General features: G+C 38.5%; 1 protein-coding gene across 1 annotated transcript in view; it reads right to left on the minus strand.

The window, feature by feature from the left end:
• Window positions 1-2,264: 2,264 nt before the first annotated feature.
• The window catches only part of RBP1 (retinol binding protein 1), a 47,963-nt gene continuing 30,016 nt past the window's right edge, over window positions 2,265-20,211 (minus strand). The window contains exons 3-4 of the mRNA XM_042460974.1: window positions 9,565-9,666; window positions 2,265-2,543 (exon numbers count right to left, since the gene is read on the minus strand). Coding sequence (XP_042316908.1) covers window positions 2,490-2,543; window positions 9,565-9,666 — 156 coding nt within the window. The 3' untranslated portion in view covers window positions 2,265-2,489. The remainder of the gene's footprint in view (window positions 2,544-9,564; window positions 9,667-20,211) is intronic.

Below are 20,211 nucleotides of genomic sequence, written 5' to 3' on the forward strand. Positions count from 1 at the left end.
TTAGATTACAACTCCCAGCAGTCTTGGACCAGCACAGTCAATGGAAAGGAATGTTGGATATTGCAGTTCAGCCGCATCTGAGGATCACATAATTGCCGCCCCTGCTTTTTACTCAATAAGACCAGTAGTCTATATAACCCAATATTGTTTGATACAGTACTGTCTTTCCAGGGTCTTGAGCAGTGTCCCATGCCCTGTTTGGACTGATCCTGGAATCTTCTTACCTGGGTCCAGCTTTGTTTAGCATCTTTATAAATATTTGGGGTGCTAGAGTAGAAGCATGCTCATCAAATTTGCAGATGACAGCAACCAGGGAAGGGTAGCTAATATCACAGAATATAGAATCAGTATTAAAATTGACCGTAATCGATTGGAGACCTGGACCACAACTAACAAAAAAATATATATTTTCAATTGGGATAAATTTAAGCCGGTACATTTGGACATGAAAATACAGATGCACAAATATAAAATAGGTGAAATCCGGCTTTAGAGCAATACACGTGAAAGGGATCCAAGCATCTTAATAGACCACAAGTCTAACATGAGTCAACAGTGTTATGTTAAGGACAAAAAAGGCCAATGCAATTCTATAGTGTATCAACAGAAGACTAGATCAGGGAAAGTAATAGTAACAGTTTATTCTACTTTGCCAAGATCTTACCTGGAACTACAATCTAGGAAAGATAGAGACAAAGTGGAATGCATCCAAAAGAGGGCTGCTAGAGGTAAAATGGTAAAATTCTATTGGAAATAGTTGAGGGAATTGGCTATGCTTAAACTGAAGATGAAAAGATTGAGAGGTGATATGATAATACACCAACAGTAGGGTGTTTGCAGTCAGGTCAAGAGGACAGAAGTGGAAGAGTGGCCTCTTCTCCTGTGTAAATACTTTTGCTCATCACAGAACTGGAGCTGTGTTGGCTCCTACCAAAACCAGGGCTCCTCCAACTCCAGGGCCTAACTTTCCTGGCTGATAAGGAGCTTTAATGCAGAGCCAGCCACTGCTAGTGGGCTGACTTCTTTGGTTCATCAGTTTGGGGAGGCATCGGTAGGAGAAACAGTCCTTCATAATTCAACAGTTACAGAGGTTGTATGAGAGGCAATCATTGCATACGTTTATCCACAGTGGGAAGATTCTGTTTTGTCCACTGCCCCCCGCCCCATGTTCCTGAATAAGAGACAGGGAGTGGAGGAAAACACTGCAGTTACTCACAAGAAAGCTGAGTATTGTGTTTACTTTGACCTGCTGCACTGGCACTGTGCTACTGTTTGTTTTGTAAATCTGTCCCCCCCCCCTTTACAAGTGTGTGAGTGACTTTAGGGGAGAAGGGAGGGATAGATTGCTTTTATTGATGGAATCTCAGGCAGAAAGGAGTATGGTCCTGGTGGTTAGATGTACCATGAAAAGGCAGAATAGATATTTGAAATCTATCCTATGTTTTCATCCTTCCTCCATCCCTCTCTGGTCAGCTGGTGCTGCTTCTAAATGCCAGGTCACTCCATAATAGAACTAAATATCCATTACTTGGTTGTGCATGCTTTGGTTGTGGCTGCCCTGATGTGCATTATATCAACTTGGGTTGATGAGCTTGATGGAGTGGACAAGGCCCAACTTTGTCCACACAGATGGTGCAGTGCAACACCAGCCCAAATTGTGGGCCTGGAGGTGAAGGAGTTGCTATAATCCAAAAGGATGTTAGCTCGATAATGAGGAAACCTTTTCACCCAGCACTAGCTCTGAAGGTTTGTCCCTTGTGCTGGACCAAAGAGACAGAACAGAGATGCTGCTGATGTACTGACTGCCCTGCTGCCCACCTGTCTCCTGGCTTGAACTGGCCCAGGTGGTCTTGTAGGTGATACCGAACAATCCCAGGACTGTGATTCTAATGGATGTCTTGGGACTTTATAGCTTCCATGTCAATAATCAGGCTAGTGTCCATTTAAGACACCTCCTTTTTGAGAGAATATATATAAGAGTTCCAGAGAAGTGGCTTGTTGATGGCTGTGATATAATTTAATTCTTTAAACTAAAATAACTTTGAGTTTGACTGATAGTTGCAGTTATGTGGTCTATTCAATTCCTGTTATATAATTTAATGTTCAGCCACATATCAAGCATAGCTTATTTTTTAAATATTGTGTTTGTATTTTAAATATCAAGCCTAATTTATATATATTTTAATTGTACATAGCTGAATGCTCCCTGTCCCCCCCCCCATGTACATTTACACACAAATCAGGTTTTATCAGCTTTAATCTAAACATTCATATCATAATTAAACCATTTATATTCAATTATCTTCTTTAAAAATCCATATGTTCAACAAAAGCTGCTAAAGAGTTCAGGTAACATAGGAAGATGTGGGTCAGCACACATTTTCTAAGTGTTAAGAAAGAACAAGATATTTTTGAACAAGCAGCAACTGAAGATTTGGTAGCTGGTCCATCCATACTGTCCACCTTCTTGGTCTCTGGGGTTAGGCTCCTTACTGTACTTTCTTAAAAACTTGCTTGCACTTCACACCACAAACTCTTATTTCCTGAAAAAGAAAAGTCAGCTCTTAGATGCCATTTCTTCAAACAGTTTGCTTCCTTGCAGAAATGCTGAGGTGTGCTTCAAAATCAATTAGCAGACCCAGGGCCTATTCACACTACAGGCATTATGACTCCATTTGAACTGCCAAGGCTGCATCCTCTGGAAGCCTGGGATTGGCAATATAAGGAGGGGGGTTTAAAATTTTCATCCAGGGAGTTTTAGTACTTCACCAAGCTCTATAGGATTACATAGGCTGAAGCAGTTGCAGTTGAAAGTAGGATCATTGTGCCATGATGATTGTGTAGTGTGGAAAGACACCCAACTGAGGTCAAATAGCTGAATAGTTATATAGAGTGTCCTTGTGCAACCATAGAAACTAAATGAGGCACGTTACAGACCGCCCATTTGGGGCGCGCCTGTAACCAGCCCTTTCCCCTCCGGATCGGGGCTTCAGCTGCCACAACGGCAGCCTCTGAAGCCCCGATCCGCCGCTTTCCAGCCTGCAGGGAAGCAGCAAAAGGCCCCAAGGACACCTGGCGGCGGTGGGAAGGAGGAGAAAGGGGCCGCTTGGCCCCTTTCTGCTCTGCGTCGCTGGCGCAGCCATGTAAAGGCTGTGCCCAGTGATGCAAAGGTTGAAGGAGCTCCTTCCGGGCCCGTGGAAAGGGCGCCCCAGGCTCCCTTGCGCAGCCCCAGTACGTCACTTCCGCGCTGCCCTGTTTGGAGGCGGTGCGGTCGTGATGTAGCAAGGCCGGCCCCCGTGTGGAACGGGCACCGCCATTTTGTGCATGCTCCGTGCGTGCTAGGGTTAGGGGCAATGCTGCTTCCTAACCCTACCATGCTCTTGTGCAACCTTAGCACGCGCGGAACACGTACTTTGTGCACGTTTGTAATGCACCTGAGTTACTTTGAGCGAATCACTGTCTTTCAGCCTACCTACCATTCAGGGCTCCTGTGTGTATAAACTATTTTTACTGTGTGTGTGTTAGAGAAAATCAACTTTCCTTGAAAGAAAGGTATGAGATCCATTTGATAATAAAATATCCCTCTTATTAGTGGAACAATTATACTTATGCGGGTTTTCTGGCACAGGTGAGATTAGTTGTTATTACTTTGGCATGCTGAACAATGTATTATATATGTTTGTGGAGAATATCACTGATTTTGTGTTGCCCAGGTTAATATATTTAATGGAATGTTATTTGTATTTTATAGTGTAGCCCATGAAGAAGGTCAATTTTTATAGACAAAAAACATGTTGGATCTTGTAAAGTAATAATTAAATAAAGAAGTGACCATCTATCAGCACATGGAGCTATCTACTACTTTACTTTTCTCGTCCTTGGATTTTGTCCTGTTTCCTATCCCTCACTTTCAATCATTTTAAAAATCTGTTTTATTATATCAAAAATAGAATTGACAAATGTGTTACCATAGGAAATATAAATGTATATTCATATTATACTAATGTATAGCTTCTTACAAGTCTTATGTTTATGATGAATTTTATTCTGTTGTAGCATTGTTACACATTCATACTAATCAGTATGAATGGTGAGTGTACCTCTCTACTCCTTGAAATAAGGAAACTTTTAATTGTTTGGTTCTGAGTTGCTATCAAATAATAGATATTTATCCGCAAATAAGTGGCCAGTTTTTGAGATGCTCCTACTTTTAGGTAGGATTGGGAAAATCTATCAGTCTTATTTGTTTTATATTTTAGAATACCACTGGCATTCCCTTCTGTCTTAATACTGGATTAAATTGTAGGTTTTCTTTTAATTAACCATGGAAATATATGCATACATTTAATGCTTTTCTCCAGAATGAATACTTTTTGTAGAGATTCTTTCCACTAATATTCACATTTCACTGCCTTTCCTTCATTGATTAAGGTATAGTTTTCAAATATATGCATTTTACATGTGCACAGTTTTCAAATGTATGCATAATTTTTCTTCAATTAAATAACAACAACCCACAGAAATGTGTGAATTTAGAATGCAAGTTTCACTTAATTCTATTGCCAGTCTTCAGAGGAATGGAGGTAAGGAACAGATATTTTTTGTATGGATGTAAAAAATGATCTTCAATCATTACTTTTGGGGTTTCCATCTGGGCCCTCTTTTAAACAGGCAATGTTTACTCTAAGAGACTGGCATCACAGAGCACAAGGTTAGAAATGGAAGGGGAAAACAACAGCTTTGAGGTGTGTAGTTCATTTCTCATACAAAGCAGGACTTGGCTAGAAAGCTGAATCTATGCTTTCTAACTAATGTTCAGCACAGTTTTATGACAAGGCTGAGGTAGACTGGACATGACATTGCTCTCCTAAACTTTGGGCTACATAAACCAGAAGAAACCATGGCTAAACCTCTGTTTTGCATTGTCTTAGAATAAATGTGTCCTCACAAACTGCTTTGTGGATGCACAAAAAAACCCCTATAGTGTAAATCATATCCCTTTCTCATTTATATGTCAATATTCAGTTTAAAGTTAGGGTGCATTACTTTAGAATTTTCATTAATCATCCTATATAGAGCTAAAGCTAAGCCAAATTTCTCAGCCAAAGCAATCATAAACACAGCTGCAGAACCTTGGGATTCACCATATTTTCTTGGGGCATATGGGGCATATGAAGCTAGTCTTAAACCTATTCTATAATCTTGCAGAAACAATTCATTGTTCTCAACCATTCCACATATACATTTTAAATTTCATAAGGGAAAAAAAACAGAGATATCACATTTTGGAGATGTTGTATAAACTCCCTACAGAACTTCAGCTTCAGTAGTCAATAGCTGAGATGATATTGACATCATAAAAGAAAAAGGGCTTGATTTAACAGAAAAGATCAAACTTGGATTTCTAAAGAAGAAACTTTTGGACAAAGGTAACAATATTTTTAAGAAATAAATGACCCGGATGCTCTGAACATTATTTGTTCAGTCTAAAGGGGAGCTTTTGATGTCACTTCCCAGAAAAGATGAATCTAGCAAAAGAAAATCCATTCCTAGAGTGAGTGACCTACAGGGCATTAGTGATATGAATGGAAGTGGGAAAAGGAAAAAAGAAGTACTTTAGCTTTCAAAAGATACAAAAAAGAAAGATAGATTCAATGGAATTAGTTCAACATTTTATTCATTTTTGTATCGATGATGCTGGTTAAGAAGCAATTGCACCAAAGATGTACAATCTTACAATGGGGGAGAAAAACACAGAAGAGGCCATCTGTTAAAGTAAAAACTGCCACAATCCAATTCCAGTAAAGCTGAAGAAGAGCCAGCCTTGACAGCTGTAGGGAAACTAGGACCCACAATGGTAAGAGATTTAACATAAAGACGTGTGCGTTAATTAACTAGAAAACCCTTATTAAAAAAAAATGAACAGTCTGGAAATAATTGTGAATAAACTTTTGAAGCTTATGGCAGACCACTTAATAGACGTTGTAAAAAGATTAATTAATTAACATTTGGAATATTGTCTGATACTCAACAGAACCATAAAATTATTGCTGAAGCATCAGAGAATAATTTTATGGCAACTAAAAGCCCTATACAGCAGAAATCTCTCCAAAAATACAAAGCACACCACACACAACCCCAGAAAGACCAGATATTCAAATGTTTTAATAAAACAGCTGTTTCTGGAGGGATGCAGACTGAAATGAAGATTTGACAAGCAAGTAAGAATGATAATACAAATCTTACTAAGCATATACCTGAGGGAGTATTAACATATAGGAAGCATTTAGAAATATTCTTTTAACATACACACACACACACACACGCATCTGTGGTGGGCCCACAGAAGTTATGAAGAGTCATATGCTATGGAGCTGCAGCCAGTAGCCACTTTTCTTAGAAGTATCCTAGGTGGGAATTAAGATTTAGAGAGCCACCTTCCAAATAGCTTGCTGTTACAGGTTGCTGTCACAAATAAAAATATTACTCTCTAATATGCATTATTTTCTTAACTGCTAAACCTATATACTGTAGTGGAAAAAGAGGAAGGGTTTCATGGTTTTAGCAAATCATTTCTGATTATCATACTGACATGGATGTTGACCTTATTTTAGGGATACAAGAGAATTCCCAGAGGTGCAAGCAGGCTTCAGAAAAGGAAGGGGTATTAGGAATCAATTGCAAACATGCAATGGATAATGGAGCACACAAAGTAATTTCAGAAGAAACTCAACATGTGATTGACTACAATAAAGCGTTTGACTGCACAGATCATGAAAGCTATGGCTTACTCTTAGAGAAACTGGAGTGCTATTCTACATGATTGCCCTGATGCCTAACCTGTACTCAGGCCAAGAGGCTGCAGTCATGTGAATATGGAGAAACAAAATGCTTCCCGATCATTAAAGGAGTCAAGCAAGAATGAACCAGCTTCCCCCTGCTCTCGTGTCAGCCTGTATTCACAACACAGGGGCAAAGGACTGATTCAACTGCAGACTATCTTCACATGGAAGGGCAGTTCCTCAGCTAATTTGGGCCATCTTTTCAGTAAGCCAAATTTTGAAAACCAACCAAATCTTCCTGGAAAATTTGGAGCACTCTAGAGCAATACCAAGTGGCTGTCTACTGCTGCTGCTCACCACAGTGGCTGTGCACTACTGCTGCTGGTGCAGGTTGTTCTTGCTGAGGTCACAACAAGGCACCCACCCATGTAACTGACACTTCATGCCTCATTTCTGGCCTCAGGGGGAGCAATTCACACCAGTGTCATTGTTGGGCAGCATAGTGAGATACTGTGTAGACAGTCGCCAGCATAGCTCCAGAATGTGCAGGTAATGGGGAGAGTTTGAGACAACTTTAGGGCCAGAATACTCTGGGGGTAATCTGTAGTATTCCGGCCATCGTAGACCACTGAGAATGAGAGAGGACAGATCAATTCAAAATGGAATAAAAGGGGAAATCCATTGTACAGCCACCAAGGTATCCATCACTCTGCTGATATACTTGTGTCCCCAGCAGTAGGAGTCCATGTGTAGGGGGGAATAATGGTATTTTTTCAATTGTTCTTACAGTGGTTCTTGTTTTTAGTTTTTAAGCTAGAATACCTGGAAGGAAAATATCTGACTGGGAATGCTGTAGGTAAAGGGCTTCATCCTGCACCCCAGAGGGAAATGGGGGGAATTTTGATTCAGTAGATCTAGTGGTGCTATATTCCTAGAGTTTCCTATTCTTCCAGACATCAGGAACACTACTGGCAGGAAATTTATAACCAGACAGTTTTCCATGAGTGAAAATGAAGTTTCTAGGATAAATATTGCCATCACCATCACCACTCATTAATGGAACTCTTGTAAATCTCAATCAAATTCTTCCCAGATCATGTGTATAGGACTGTGTTCTTAACCTCACTTACTTGGAGATAAATTTCCTGAAAGCAGTATGAACTATCTAAATATTCCTTGGACTTGATGATTGGTGTACACATGGTTGTCACATTTAGTAGTGCAGTGTAGACCAATAAGGGCTGAAGTTGAGAATAAGGGCCAGATTCTCCCAAATCCAATCGTTAATGTTCACATTAGTGTCCTGCACACCTGTCAGAATCTCCTATGATGAAATGTCAGAATTTGCCATGATGAGAAATATGAGGGGATATAGTAACAGTGAGGTAGTGATATAATAAAATGGGGAAAGAGAAACAATGAGGCTAATGGGGATAGAGAAACAGAGCTATGGTTTACTAGAGAAAAGCACAGGAAGGGAAAACCAACAGCAGAAAGATCTGTAATTAAATTGAAATGCAAAAATGGAGACAGACTATGGGTGGAGTAATTAAGATACATGGCTCTGTTAGGTGCTGAGTAAAGAAGTGTTTGATGGTCAATAAAGCTTTGGAAAGATTGGTTGATAAGGAGTTAGGAAGTGGAGCGGCCAGTTAAAGACCTCTTTGATAGGTTTAAAAGAATGTGGGCTGGGGCTGGACAAAGGGGGAGGTCTGGAAAGAGAATTCTTAAAGGTGGGATGTTTTGGATCACAACTTAGATTTGATTCCAACTGGTCTGAAGCAAATCATTGTTTTGTAATCTAAATAAACTATCAGTTAATCTCATGGAATGTTTAACTGGGTTTTCAAATCTTAGTTCGTGAATCATAACAATACCATATCTTCTTTTAGGGTGCTTCAAGCTCCAAAATCCAATTTCCTGCACAGCTCTAGGGCCTAGCTACCAAACCTGGATGTTTACCAAGTAAGCATCCTAAACAAAACTGAAATGCATTTAGGAGGCAATAAGTTCTCAGAGATGTTTTTGTAACCTCCTGTGGGGAAAACACTTTTTAAGAGAGTGATAAACAACTACTTCAAAAAGAAGGTGTAATAAAATTTATTAGGTGCCAGTGCCTAGGAAAGTCAGAAATAATAGAAAGAGAATGATACTTTCAAAACTGAATTGTTCACTTTCTTTCCCAAGTTGTAATTTACCCTTGCCTTAACAAAAAATAGAAGATAAAGATTAGCTTCCTCCTCAACTGCCACAGAAATATGTAGGATGCATGTCAACCTTCAAAAACTGGTCCCCCCACACCATGTCACACTAAAACTCCCATCATGCCCAGTAGTATAGCCATGATTATATTGGTTTCCAGTAATAGGACGTGTAATCTGACACAGATGGAGAATGTCATGTTTGGGAAGCCTGTGCACAGGTCTCCCCTATTCACACATAGCTTATATCACAGTGAGTTTGGGGGACACTTTTGTTGCATGCATTCTATTGTACAAACCAAGCAAATCAATATTTTGGAAGAATGGGCAGTTAATTAAAGGTTTCTTAATGAAGTCATGGGTGTTTCTGAAGAAGGCATGTAAAAGTAGTAGTGCTACATAAGATTATTGCTTTAGAAGGAAGCCAAACAAAATGCCAATGCTTAATTACTCCAGAGCTAGCAAATATAATGTGGTTGAAAACTACAGCTTATTGCCTTTAGCTATATAAACAAATAAAGGAAGAGATGGGAAAAAAGAGAGATAATTATAGTTAAAGAGCAAACAATAAATGTCCTTACCAAGTGCATTTCATCTCCTTCAATCCACTGGGTCCAGCCACGGCCCTCCTTTTCTCCTTTCTGTACACAAAGAAGTTTATCTCCATCCCAAGTCACACAAGTCTAGTTAAAAAACAAAAAACAAAAAAATCCCAACAAACCAGAAACAAAAACTCATCAGTCTGATGATTGCTGTCATCTACATCATTTAGGCTCTAAATGAGGTCAAAATTCCTTTAGGAAATAAAACTCAATATTTAATGAAGGAACTATCTCTAGTGCAGCTTTTCAAAAGAAGAGAACAGGTGATATGAAACATTATTTGTTGAAAGTGTCATTGATTTATGACATGACAAAGTTAATAAACTAAGAGAAACAGGTTCTCTCGTCTTTGAATTGTCGTGGCCAAGGCCACTTCATAGGACTTTTTCTGTAGGAAAAGGAAGCATAAAATAACTTGTCCTGGTGGTGTCTTTATGGGACAGCAATTGTATGGCAATCGTCATCAAATGTTTTGTCACTTTCTGTAAATAAGTGGGGTCCTGACAGAAAATGTGAGACTCTTAATGACTTTTGCCCACCTGACATGCATGAGACTCCAGTTATCAAAGAAACCAATTTGTCCCATCTAGTTTTCACTGTCTCCAATGGATGGGACTCATAACTCTATGGTTTCAATAACCCTTCTGTATTTGTTGTTGTTACATACCTTTAAGTCAGCTCTCACTTACAATGACACTTTGGTAAACTGGATTTTCTTCAAGATTTCTTCAGAGGAAATTTAACACTGTCTTCCTCTTAGCTTTAAGAGTTTATGGTTTTCCCAATGCCACCCAGTGGGACTGAACCCAGAATTTGTTGAAGAGATGAGAAGCTCAATCATGTCTTGTTTCTCTGGATCCATTTTAATTGCCCCCCCCTTCTGCATGATAGGCAATTAAAATGGGTCCAAAGAAATAAGACCTGACTGAGCTTCTCATCTCTTCAACAACTTCTGAATTCAAACAGTGATATGTAGCTGACTTGAAAATGACATCTTTCTTTGCAAACTAATTGGCAAATATATGTCACAGGAAGATTGTGAAAACATGAGGAACAGGACACACATGCAGACGCCTGTTGCAGTTCCAGTGTTAATTGTTGGGTTTTATAAATGACAGTCCAGTTCTCCCTCTCTTAAACTAAATCTTGCAATGGTATAGCTCTGTTTAAAAAGAAATTACTATGAGATGTATGTTTTGTTTTCTCATTGAGAGCCAATAACACCCTCCCTCCCTCCCTCTCTCTCTGTGAGAGTGTGTGTGTGTGGTGTGCAGACATGCACTGGAAAATGGGTGATTTAATTACTCTTCTCCCATGTTTCAAGACCAATCCACATTGCTTTCCCTTTCAATTTTAAATAAAGAAAGACCATTGTGAGACCCATATCCTATATATCTGACATAATATATAGTTTGTTCAAAATATGAACAATAATTATTCCAGTTTTAAATAACATACCAATAAATGTTTGTACAGTACTTTAGATATGTAATTTTAGACCCTGGACATAGGCTGCTATGAGTAATATTGCCATGCAATTAACTTTTCTCTTCTCACAACTCCCTACTTTATCTCATTCCTCCATATTGCCATTCCATCTTTGCAATTGCTCTACATACCTGATACATTAAAGTAAGTTCATTAAAAAATTAAAACCATCTTTCCAACCTTGATTTTAATAACAACCACCAGAATCGTATATCATCTTTTACTTAATGTAACTTTATGTATACTTATTTAAGCAACAGAGGTGCTAAGAACCCTGCTACTGAATTGTGAAGATGCATTCTGGGACAACAGAAGAATGACCAATGTGCATCAGTGCCAATGTGCATCAGTACAAAATCTCCATCAGTGTATAATGTGCATTAGTTCACAACGTGCATCAGTGTGGAATGTGCATTAGTTCATAACATGCATCGGCCACTTTGCTGGCTCTGCCACATAGTAACATAACAGCAGCCCTTTATTGGACATTATGAAACTGACCAATTCTGTTTCCTGCTTATATAAGTCCACTTATAAAGACATATTTCCCATATAGGATCCCAGCCAGTATCTTCTGAACATGTCCAGTTTAATATTTTAATCTATTAGAAACTGAAATGCATCATCATGATTACAGGAATAAAATGGAATTTCTTTCAGCTGTACAGAGGCAAAATGCATTCGTTTGGGAATAAGCAGCATTTTGTCCTACTAAAAGTTAGTATTTTTAAAAAAATAAAAATAATGAAACATCTACAAACCAATCCGGCTGCCCACTGACAATAATATGCTTTCAAAAGTCAGCCAAAGAAAAGGATGACACTGAGGAGATTAACACACTCTCTTTTAACATGCCTTATCCCCAGCAGGACAAAGGCACCTTTATTTTTAAAACAGGTTTTATCACATTCACCCAGATGCCAGACGGGCTTATCCTGTGTCTTTTCAAGAATGGGAAAATGCGACTGGCATCTGGACTGCATACAGGATGCATTTGCTCAACCATGCACAAATGCAATAAAACCTGTTTTAAAAATAAATGCACCTTTATACTATCAGGGATAAGGCGTGATAAAAGAGAGTGCACTAATCTCCTGACACTGGGCATGTCTGCCCCCACTGCCTATACAATTTGTGAATCTCTGACCAGTTATTTTCACGGTTGGGAGGCTTTGGAGCTGTGGACATTTGCCCCACTGTTCAAGACTTCCAGATCCAATATTGGTGAGGTACCCTCAAAAACAGATCTGAATGAAGACATGTGAAGGGCATGATGCAGATTAGTGAAAGAGAAATTTTGTCCTGTAAACTGTCTGGATAGGGGATCTAGGACCTGGTTATGAGAACTGGGTGCAGTTTTAATCAATTTCAAGGAAAAATAGCAGGGTAAATGAAATAAATGAATATATACATAAGGACAACATGCTGTGTTTATTAAGAAGCCTTTCATTTTATTTCTGCATAATAAATTATGATACTATTTGGGTTGCAGAATATTTGTCTCATCAGAAATAAAGAAGATATACTGTATCAAAGATGTGTATTTTGAAAATGCAAACTTATGACAGGAGCTTATTGTAAATAGTACATGAAAGCACTGTCTATTTAAATCCTATTTGCTTAGAAGTTGTTGCTTGCACTTCTGATGTGGTTTTCCTTTTTTGTGAACTTTTGTTTTAGGAATGTATAGTAATGAGAGTCTTCTCAGTAGCTGCCCCTTTTCTCTGTAATTCCCTTCCCAGGGCATAACTAGGGGACAGAAATCCTGTGTCTCACTCGGAAGAAAGAGCAGGAGATCTCCCACATTCAGTACAGCTGGCTTATCACTTTCTGAATTCACTGCAGTAATGTAGACTACCATCAAAAGCAAGGATGGGAAATGTGTGACTCTTCAGATATTTTCCAACTGCCAGAGTCAGCTAGCCAGCATAGCCAATGGTGAGGGACAATGGGAATTAGAGTACAAAATCTGAAGTGATTTCTGAGAAAAGGTCAAAATTATTTAAAAAAAAACTTTTGTGGCAACTCTTCCTTGCAATTTTGTTTTATTTATTTTTTTCTGCAGTAAAAACAGGGTTTGACTCTCTGTAGACTCATACCCCATATTATTTGCACCTATCACTGAGAATTTCCCTGTATAGCTGTGCAACAGGACAGCTCAATTTTTCATTATTTGAAAATAGCTTAGCTCCTGCTGTTGATGGAGCAATAGATTTTTCCTGCCAAATTTCCACAGTAATGCCTTAGTTCCACTACAACAGGAACAGGGAATGTTGTTGTTGTTGTTGTTGTTGTTGCTGCTGCTGCTGCTGCTGCTACAGTCAAGGGCATAATTCCCTTGGGCCCTCTGGATCCCCACATGTCAGTATTAGGAGGGCTCCCAACTTGTTTTTTGATGCCTCCATCATTCTTTCCTTCTTACCTTCTTCCTTCTTCATGAGAACAGACCATGAACAGCAGGTAGATCTCTAAGTGTTTCACTGATTGCAAAAGAGGGGTCCCTGTTGAGATGCAAATGGACTTTAAATTTCCTGGACTTTGTAAATTTCCCTATTGCTGCATGGCCAGAAGGTGGACGAGCCTGCCTGCATAAAATACATCCTCCCTAGTATACCATCTTTACTAAGGACTAAAACAACATGCAGGCATCTAACTAACATGTCCAATTGTTTTTTCTCTCTCTCTTTCTTCTCCTGTTTGGTTTGTAACATCTTGCTTGATGAAGAAGCCCATGGAGCTTCAAAAACTTGCAACAAATATATTGTTCATTTTGGTTGGCCAATAACGGTATCACTGATGGATTTTTGTTTCACTGAAGGTTAAACATAGAATCAAAGGACAAATTCTACATCCAGGAGAGAGAAAGGGGAGATCTCTGTATAAAGTATATACATTCTCTTTAGCATTGTGCATTTAATACTTTGCTCTTCTTGTATAAATGAGAAAGTATAAATGGTTGCTTTATTCCAAAATATGTCACATTTCAATACTATAAGGTGATTCCCCCCTTCACCACTGTAGTACATTGAGTAAGAGGATTTAATAAGATCAGGAAGACCTGGTTTCTAATCCTGTTGAAGTTCATCAGACCACACAGTCATCTTTGCGCTGACACTCACTATTTTCCAGCTCAGCCCATCTTTTGAGAAAGTTAATGTGAGTGTAAAGTGTACGTACAGGTGCATGTGTGTGACAGAATAATATGCATGACTGTAAACTCTTTGGAAGAAGAGAAGAATAAAACAAAAAACAACTGGGTTTTAAAATCTATTGGTTTCCTCCCTTTGAGGGAGGAATCCCATTTTGGGAGAAAGGAAGGACAGAAATCCCATAAATAAATAAGATAAAATAAATTATTTATTCTTCACTCAGTAGGTGCAACTTGGGTTAAAGAAATGGCTTTTAAAACAACCCATGATCTGAAGGAAAATACTGGAAAAACAACAACTGAACAATAAATTCTACTGTAGTTCCATTGCTGTGCCTATGGATAATTGGTTGATCCATCAAGGAAATAGTAGTCTTGTACATCACATTCAAGACTATGTACAGTCCACACACCTTGTGCTAATTGGAGTTAGGTTTATTGAAGTTAGTGAACTTACACAGGGTTTAAGCCAAGGGAAGACCAAGCAAAAACATGCACCTGCTTCATGTCCAAATTAACAATAAGAAAGAGCTCAGTTTATCACTAGATCTCAGTTTGATCATTCCTTGTTGCTGATAATTCAGGTGACAATGCACAGGCAAGCCTTTCCACCATTAGAGGGAACCCTCATTCAGCCTCTGAAAAGCATTAACTGTCTTTAGAAAAATACAATGATTTCTATCTTTCCTTTTTAACTAATATATCTTTAAAGTGATTTAGCATGACAATGGAAGGTCAAGATGCTAGAGACATGTTAACCCAGTATCCTTGTAAGCTATGGTTTTCAGTAATCCAATTTTCCATTTTTTGGAAGCAAATGCACACTTACTAAAATGGAATGAGGATTGGGGTTATTGTTGTAAGTGTCTGCACTTTGGTGTTTAAATATTAAAGAAAATGCAGCACTGAGTTTTGATGCTGCATTATTTTTCTGTTCAAACTTTGAGCAAACGTTGACACCATATATTAATAGAAATAAGGCTATTATTGTAAAATTAACCAAGGGTCAATGGAGTTGTACATGGACTCAGTGACTCCCATAAGCGAACTTCTCATGTTTGTCTACAATTTCTGCCATCCCTTTTTTTAATAATCCCTCCCCAGCTATACATGACAGAGATAGAATAACGGCATGTGCATCAGGAGATCTAGCATGCTCAGGAAATAGCAAGTATCCACTTCAATATCCCAATGGACATTTCCCCTAAAAAACCAAGCCAAAACATAAAAAAAAACCCCAAACAAACCCAAAAACACATTACAATGTAATCCTCAGGTTAACCAAATCTGACTATTAATAGATGAGAATTTATGTACCTGTTCTTGTAATCACATGCATTAGAAACCTAAAGCCCAAAAGTTGGCTGGATAGTTCAAGTCAAGATATGCCACTGAACATTCCTTTACGTCATCATGTCACCAAACTGCTAAAACAAGGTAATCTCCAAGTGGGGAAAATATCTTTTCTTTAAAAGCCTAAAAACAGCTTTCCTAATAAGTTTACATTTGGTCCTGGAAGCCACATCATTCTCTGGCTCATAATCCTCCACTTCTAACAATCCTTTCTCCACCTCCTTTCTTTCTGCCAATAGGCCACAGCCTGTCTTATCTCTTGTCTTTGTGTGACAGTGGCAGAATGCTTGTTTTGTGGGTTCAAGTTCAATGTCCTGAATATCTATGGAGTGATATGAGGGAGCAAGCTATGTGAAACATCTTTCTTTGCCAAAATCTTGCAGAGCAACCACTAGATGGGGTATACAATACTGAAGTAGAGGGACAAATGCAAGAAAGATTTCCTAGTTAGCATTCAGAAAGTTAGAGAGAAAGAAAGAGAGAGAGAGAGAGAGAGAGAGAGAGAGAGAGACCACTCCTATGAATCCCCCAACCATCATGGCCAGATTCAAAAAAAGTAATTATCTAACTGCTTTCACACTAGATGGAAAACAGGATTTAAACAAGAGTTAAACTAGAGAAAACCAGGAAATGTCGTGTGACAAACACCAGGCATTTCCTGGTTTTCTCTAGTTTAACTCTTGTTTAAATCCTGTTTACCCCCTAGTGTGATAAAGCAGTAAGTTTTGACTGGAAACATTTGTGAGTAGGATTTGTGTGCACAATTTAATTTAATTTAATTTAGATCCCACCTTTTTCCCAATATGAGACCCAAGACAGAGTCTCTGCTTCCTACTCATATTGCACATTCAGTGGAAACTCTGAATATGGTTCCTCTAACCTCCCTGAAACTGAAACATCTCTAGGGATTTGGGGTATGCAAGATGATCACAGATCCTTAACAAGGTAGGGATATTGCACTTATCAAACCTTGATCAAACCTTGATTCATTATGTTAGCACTAATCTCAATGCTAAATTTTCATTTGAGAAATTGCTCATTAAGCAATTATTTGTGCATAAAATTTTATTCCAAACATTCCTTTTGCTTCCTATGGCATCATCATCATGATCATCATCACCATCATCATCACCATCTCATGGACAAAAGCATCTATTCATGGACATAAAGTACTTTTGCTCTTGTTCCTAAACAACTGCATTTATGTCTATATACCAGTGACCAAGGCAACAAAGACAAAATGTTGTTTTATTTACCTGAGCCAAAATGAAACAGACCACATTCTTAGACTACCATAATTTGAGCTCTGTTTTCCATTACATGTGCATGGTGAAATGCCTGATGTTTTTCTAAACAGGGCCAATATTGGGTGATAGTGAAAATGTCTGTGGAAGCTGCTAATTTTCTGTGACGCCTACATAGGATTTTGATGGGAACACTAATCCACTGGAAAAAATTGTTATGTGTTAGAATCTAACATTTAGATGCTAGAAAGTATTGGCATTCTAGTAGCAACTTTTATTTCTTTATTTCAGTTTCACATACAGTATTGACTAATCTTGTCTCTCACAGCATAAGCCCATAGTATGTTCAGTTGGAAGTAACCTTTGGTGTGTTTATTGGTACTTTCCTCACAGATAAGTGTTTAAACAACGTTAGTCTTAAATAATTTAACATACCTCAATGCTTAACTCTATACACAACCAATCAATGACATAACTCTTATATTCAGAAGAGAGGTTGAGAGTAAAAGATAGCAGATGTCTTGTAGATTCATATCTGCTTAGTACATCCATGACTAAAAAAACAAAAAACTGAACATGGGATTTTACCAGCTCACAGTCTTAATTTAAATGATCCCTCTATTTGGTCTGTTCCACTTGACCTAAAAGTTACAAGAAGTGGCAGTTGCTCCTTGAAAGTGCACAGAGAACTAGTGTTGTGTAGAGGTTAAAGCATTAAATGAGGGATTTAAACTAGAACCAGGGATGGAAAAAATATTTTAAAATGAACAGAAAATGGTTGAAAATATGTATTATGAGTGTTGAGAAACCCTGATGAGAAGAACACTGGACTGATGAGAATCTTCACAATTCATGAATATTAAGTACAAAATTCACACGTGTTTGTTTTGCATGGAAAAGAAGTACTTTTTTCACATGAAATATCCTTTTTTTGCACAGAAAACAATATGTTATACAAACCTATTATTTTGGCACTATAAATGTTTTTTTCTGTGCAAAACAACCATTCTGAATTTTTGCACAGAATAAATCACAAATAATCTTCCAAAACTGTGGTTTTGGAAAGTTATCTTACAGTGTGAAGAAAATGACTAAAATTACTCATCGCTTACTTAAAGATAAAATTATGGATTACATAACCAACTAGGTCTTGGGAGATACAGATTCAAGTTGATACCAAGTCATCAAATTCAAAGGATCACCATGAGTCAATCACAGGGTTATGGTGATAAAAATGAACAGGATGAGACAGATGTATGTTATCTTGAACTGGAAGGAAGGAAGGACAGACCACTTATAATAAGAATTTGTTTCCTGTCCTCTGTCTTTGCATTTCCTACTTTCTGTCCTTGTTTGGGCTAGCAAGGCCCTAAATGAATCTAGCTCTAAATGGACCTTTTCCAGCTGAATCTGCTCAAGAAGTTATCAATCCATTAGTACATATCAGATGGTAAATATTTTTGAACTTCTCTGTGAGGAAAAGAGCAGCCAATTCTGGAGAATATTTCATGTTAGAACTAGGGAGTGAAGTTATTTAGAAGATGACTTCAACTGTTACCATTTCTGGCATGGATGATGTGGACAGTAAAGAAAAGGACTGAAGGTGTGAGCATGTTTTCTGATGTTTTTCTAGTGCTTGAGATTACAGCACCTGACTTTCTCTCATTTTATAGTAATACTATTTCTCTTAACTTTGCAATTAATTGCAATTAATCCTCCCATATAATCCTTCCTGCACACTCAGGTCCTCTGGGAAGAACCTACTTCAGCCACAGAAAACTAGACTGGTGGCGACTTCCCAGAGGGCCTTCTCAATTGCCGCTCCCAAAATTTGGTATGACCTGCTGGAGGAGATCCGCCATATTACATCTTTAGATGCCTTCAAAAAGGCAATTAAAATGGATCTCTTCTGGTGGGCCTTCCCAGACTGACCTCCACCTGCCCATCCAATTAAGCCCTCTTCGCTTTATTACTATTGCTATTGGTATTTTAATTGATTTTAATTAATATTATTTGGACTGTAGGATGATGATGATGATGATAATAATAATCATTTGTATTCTGCTTTTACACAAAGGAATCAAAGCAGATTCCAACAGTATAAATAAAACATCAAACAATTAAAAATTACAATTTTAACCCCCCCCCAAACCCCAACCCTCCCCCAATCATAAAAACAGCGATCAACCCATAAAAAGAGCTTAAACATCAAAAAATTTAAAACTATCCAATAGAAATACATTATAATTTCAGTCAGATTAGCAGAAGAAATGAATCTTCCTCTAGAGGAGGGGGGGACGGGGGTGACGGTATCAAACAATTTTGGTATCGGTAGCAATCAAGGTGTCAACAGAAGGGGGAGTCAAGTCTAATGGATCTAATGGATCTAACCTAGTCTGGGAAGGCCTGCCAGAAGAGATTGATCTTAATAGCCTTTTTAAAGGCTTCCAAGGTGGTAATATGGTGGATCTCGTCTGGCTGGTCATTCCAGAGCCTGGGAGCGGCAATTGTATTTTAGTTTATTTAGATGTGTAGGGGGGAGGGATGGAGGGTTGTGGGGTATGAGGGAATGTCTTGTACTATTGTATTGAACTCTGTTTTTACCCATCTTGATCCTTATGGAAAAACAGGCTATAAATTATTATTATTATTACTAACCTTTATTTATGAAGCACTGTAAATTTACACAGCGCTGTACATACAATCTTTTTAGTTAGACGGATCCCTGCCCTCGGGCTTACAATCTAAAAAGACATGACACAGAAGGAGAAGGGAGTGGTGGAGGGAAAGGGTAAGAGGTCCAGCAGTTCCTCTCTACCTCCAAGGCCTGGACCAAGGCAGATTTATTATTATTATATTACATTAACATTTGGAGGAACAGTAAGAGCTGACAGTAAGAGCTGTTCGACAGTGGAACACACTCCCTTGGAGTGTAGTGGAGTCTCCTTCTTTGGCAGTCTTTAACCAGAGACTAGATGGCTATCTGTCAGGGATGAATTGATTGTGAGTTCCTGCATGACAGAATGAGGTTGGACTGGATGGCCCTTGTGGTCTCTTCCAACTCAATGATTCTGTGTACATGTGTGTCACCATTTTCTTTGGAGGGGATGTGATTCTACTTTAATTGCCATGATTCTATAGAATCCTGGGGCTAAATTATGAATTTAGGTCCAGGATTCATATTAATAAATGAATATGGCCCAAGAGTAATTTAAATTTCAAGAAGGAAAATTGGTCTCCCCCTGAGACCCTTGGGCCCTTTTACATTAAAATAATTATAGTGCTCTTACTGTGTGTGCGCGTGCATAGGCCTGCCTTCACATTGCCTGCTGACTTTTGGCAACCCCATAAATTTCATAGTGTTTTCTTAGGCAAGGATTACTCAGAGGTGGC

Source organism: Sceloporus undulatus, chromosome 3, assembly GCF_019175285.1.
Source record: "Sceloporus undulatus isolate JIND9_A2432 ecotype Alabama chromosome 3, SceUnd_v1.1, whole genome shotgun sequence".
NCBI classification, from domain to species: domain Eukaryota; kingdom Metazoa; phylum Chordata; class Lepidosauria; order Squamata; family Phrynosomatidae; genus Sceloporus; species Sceloporus undulatus.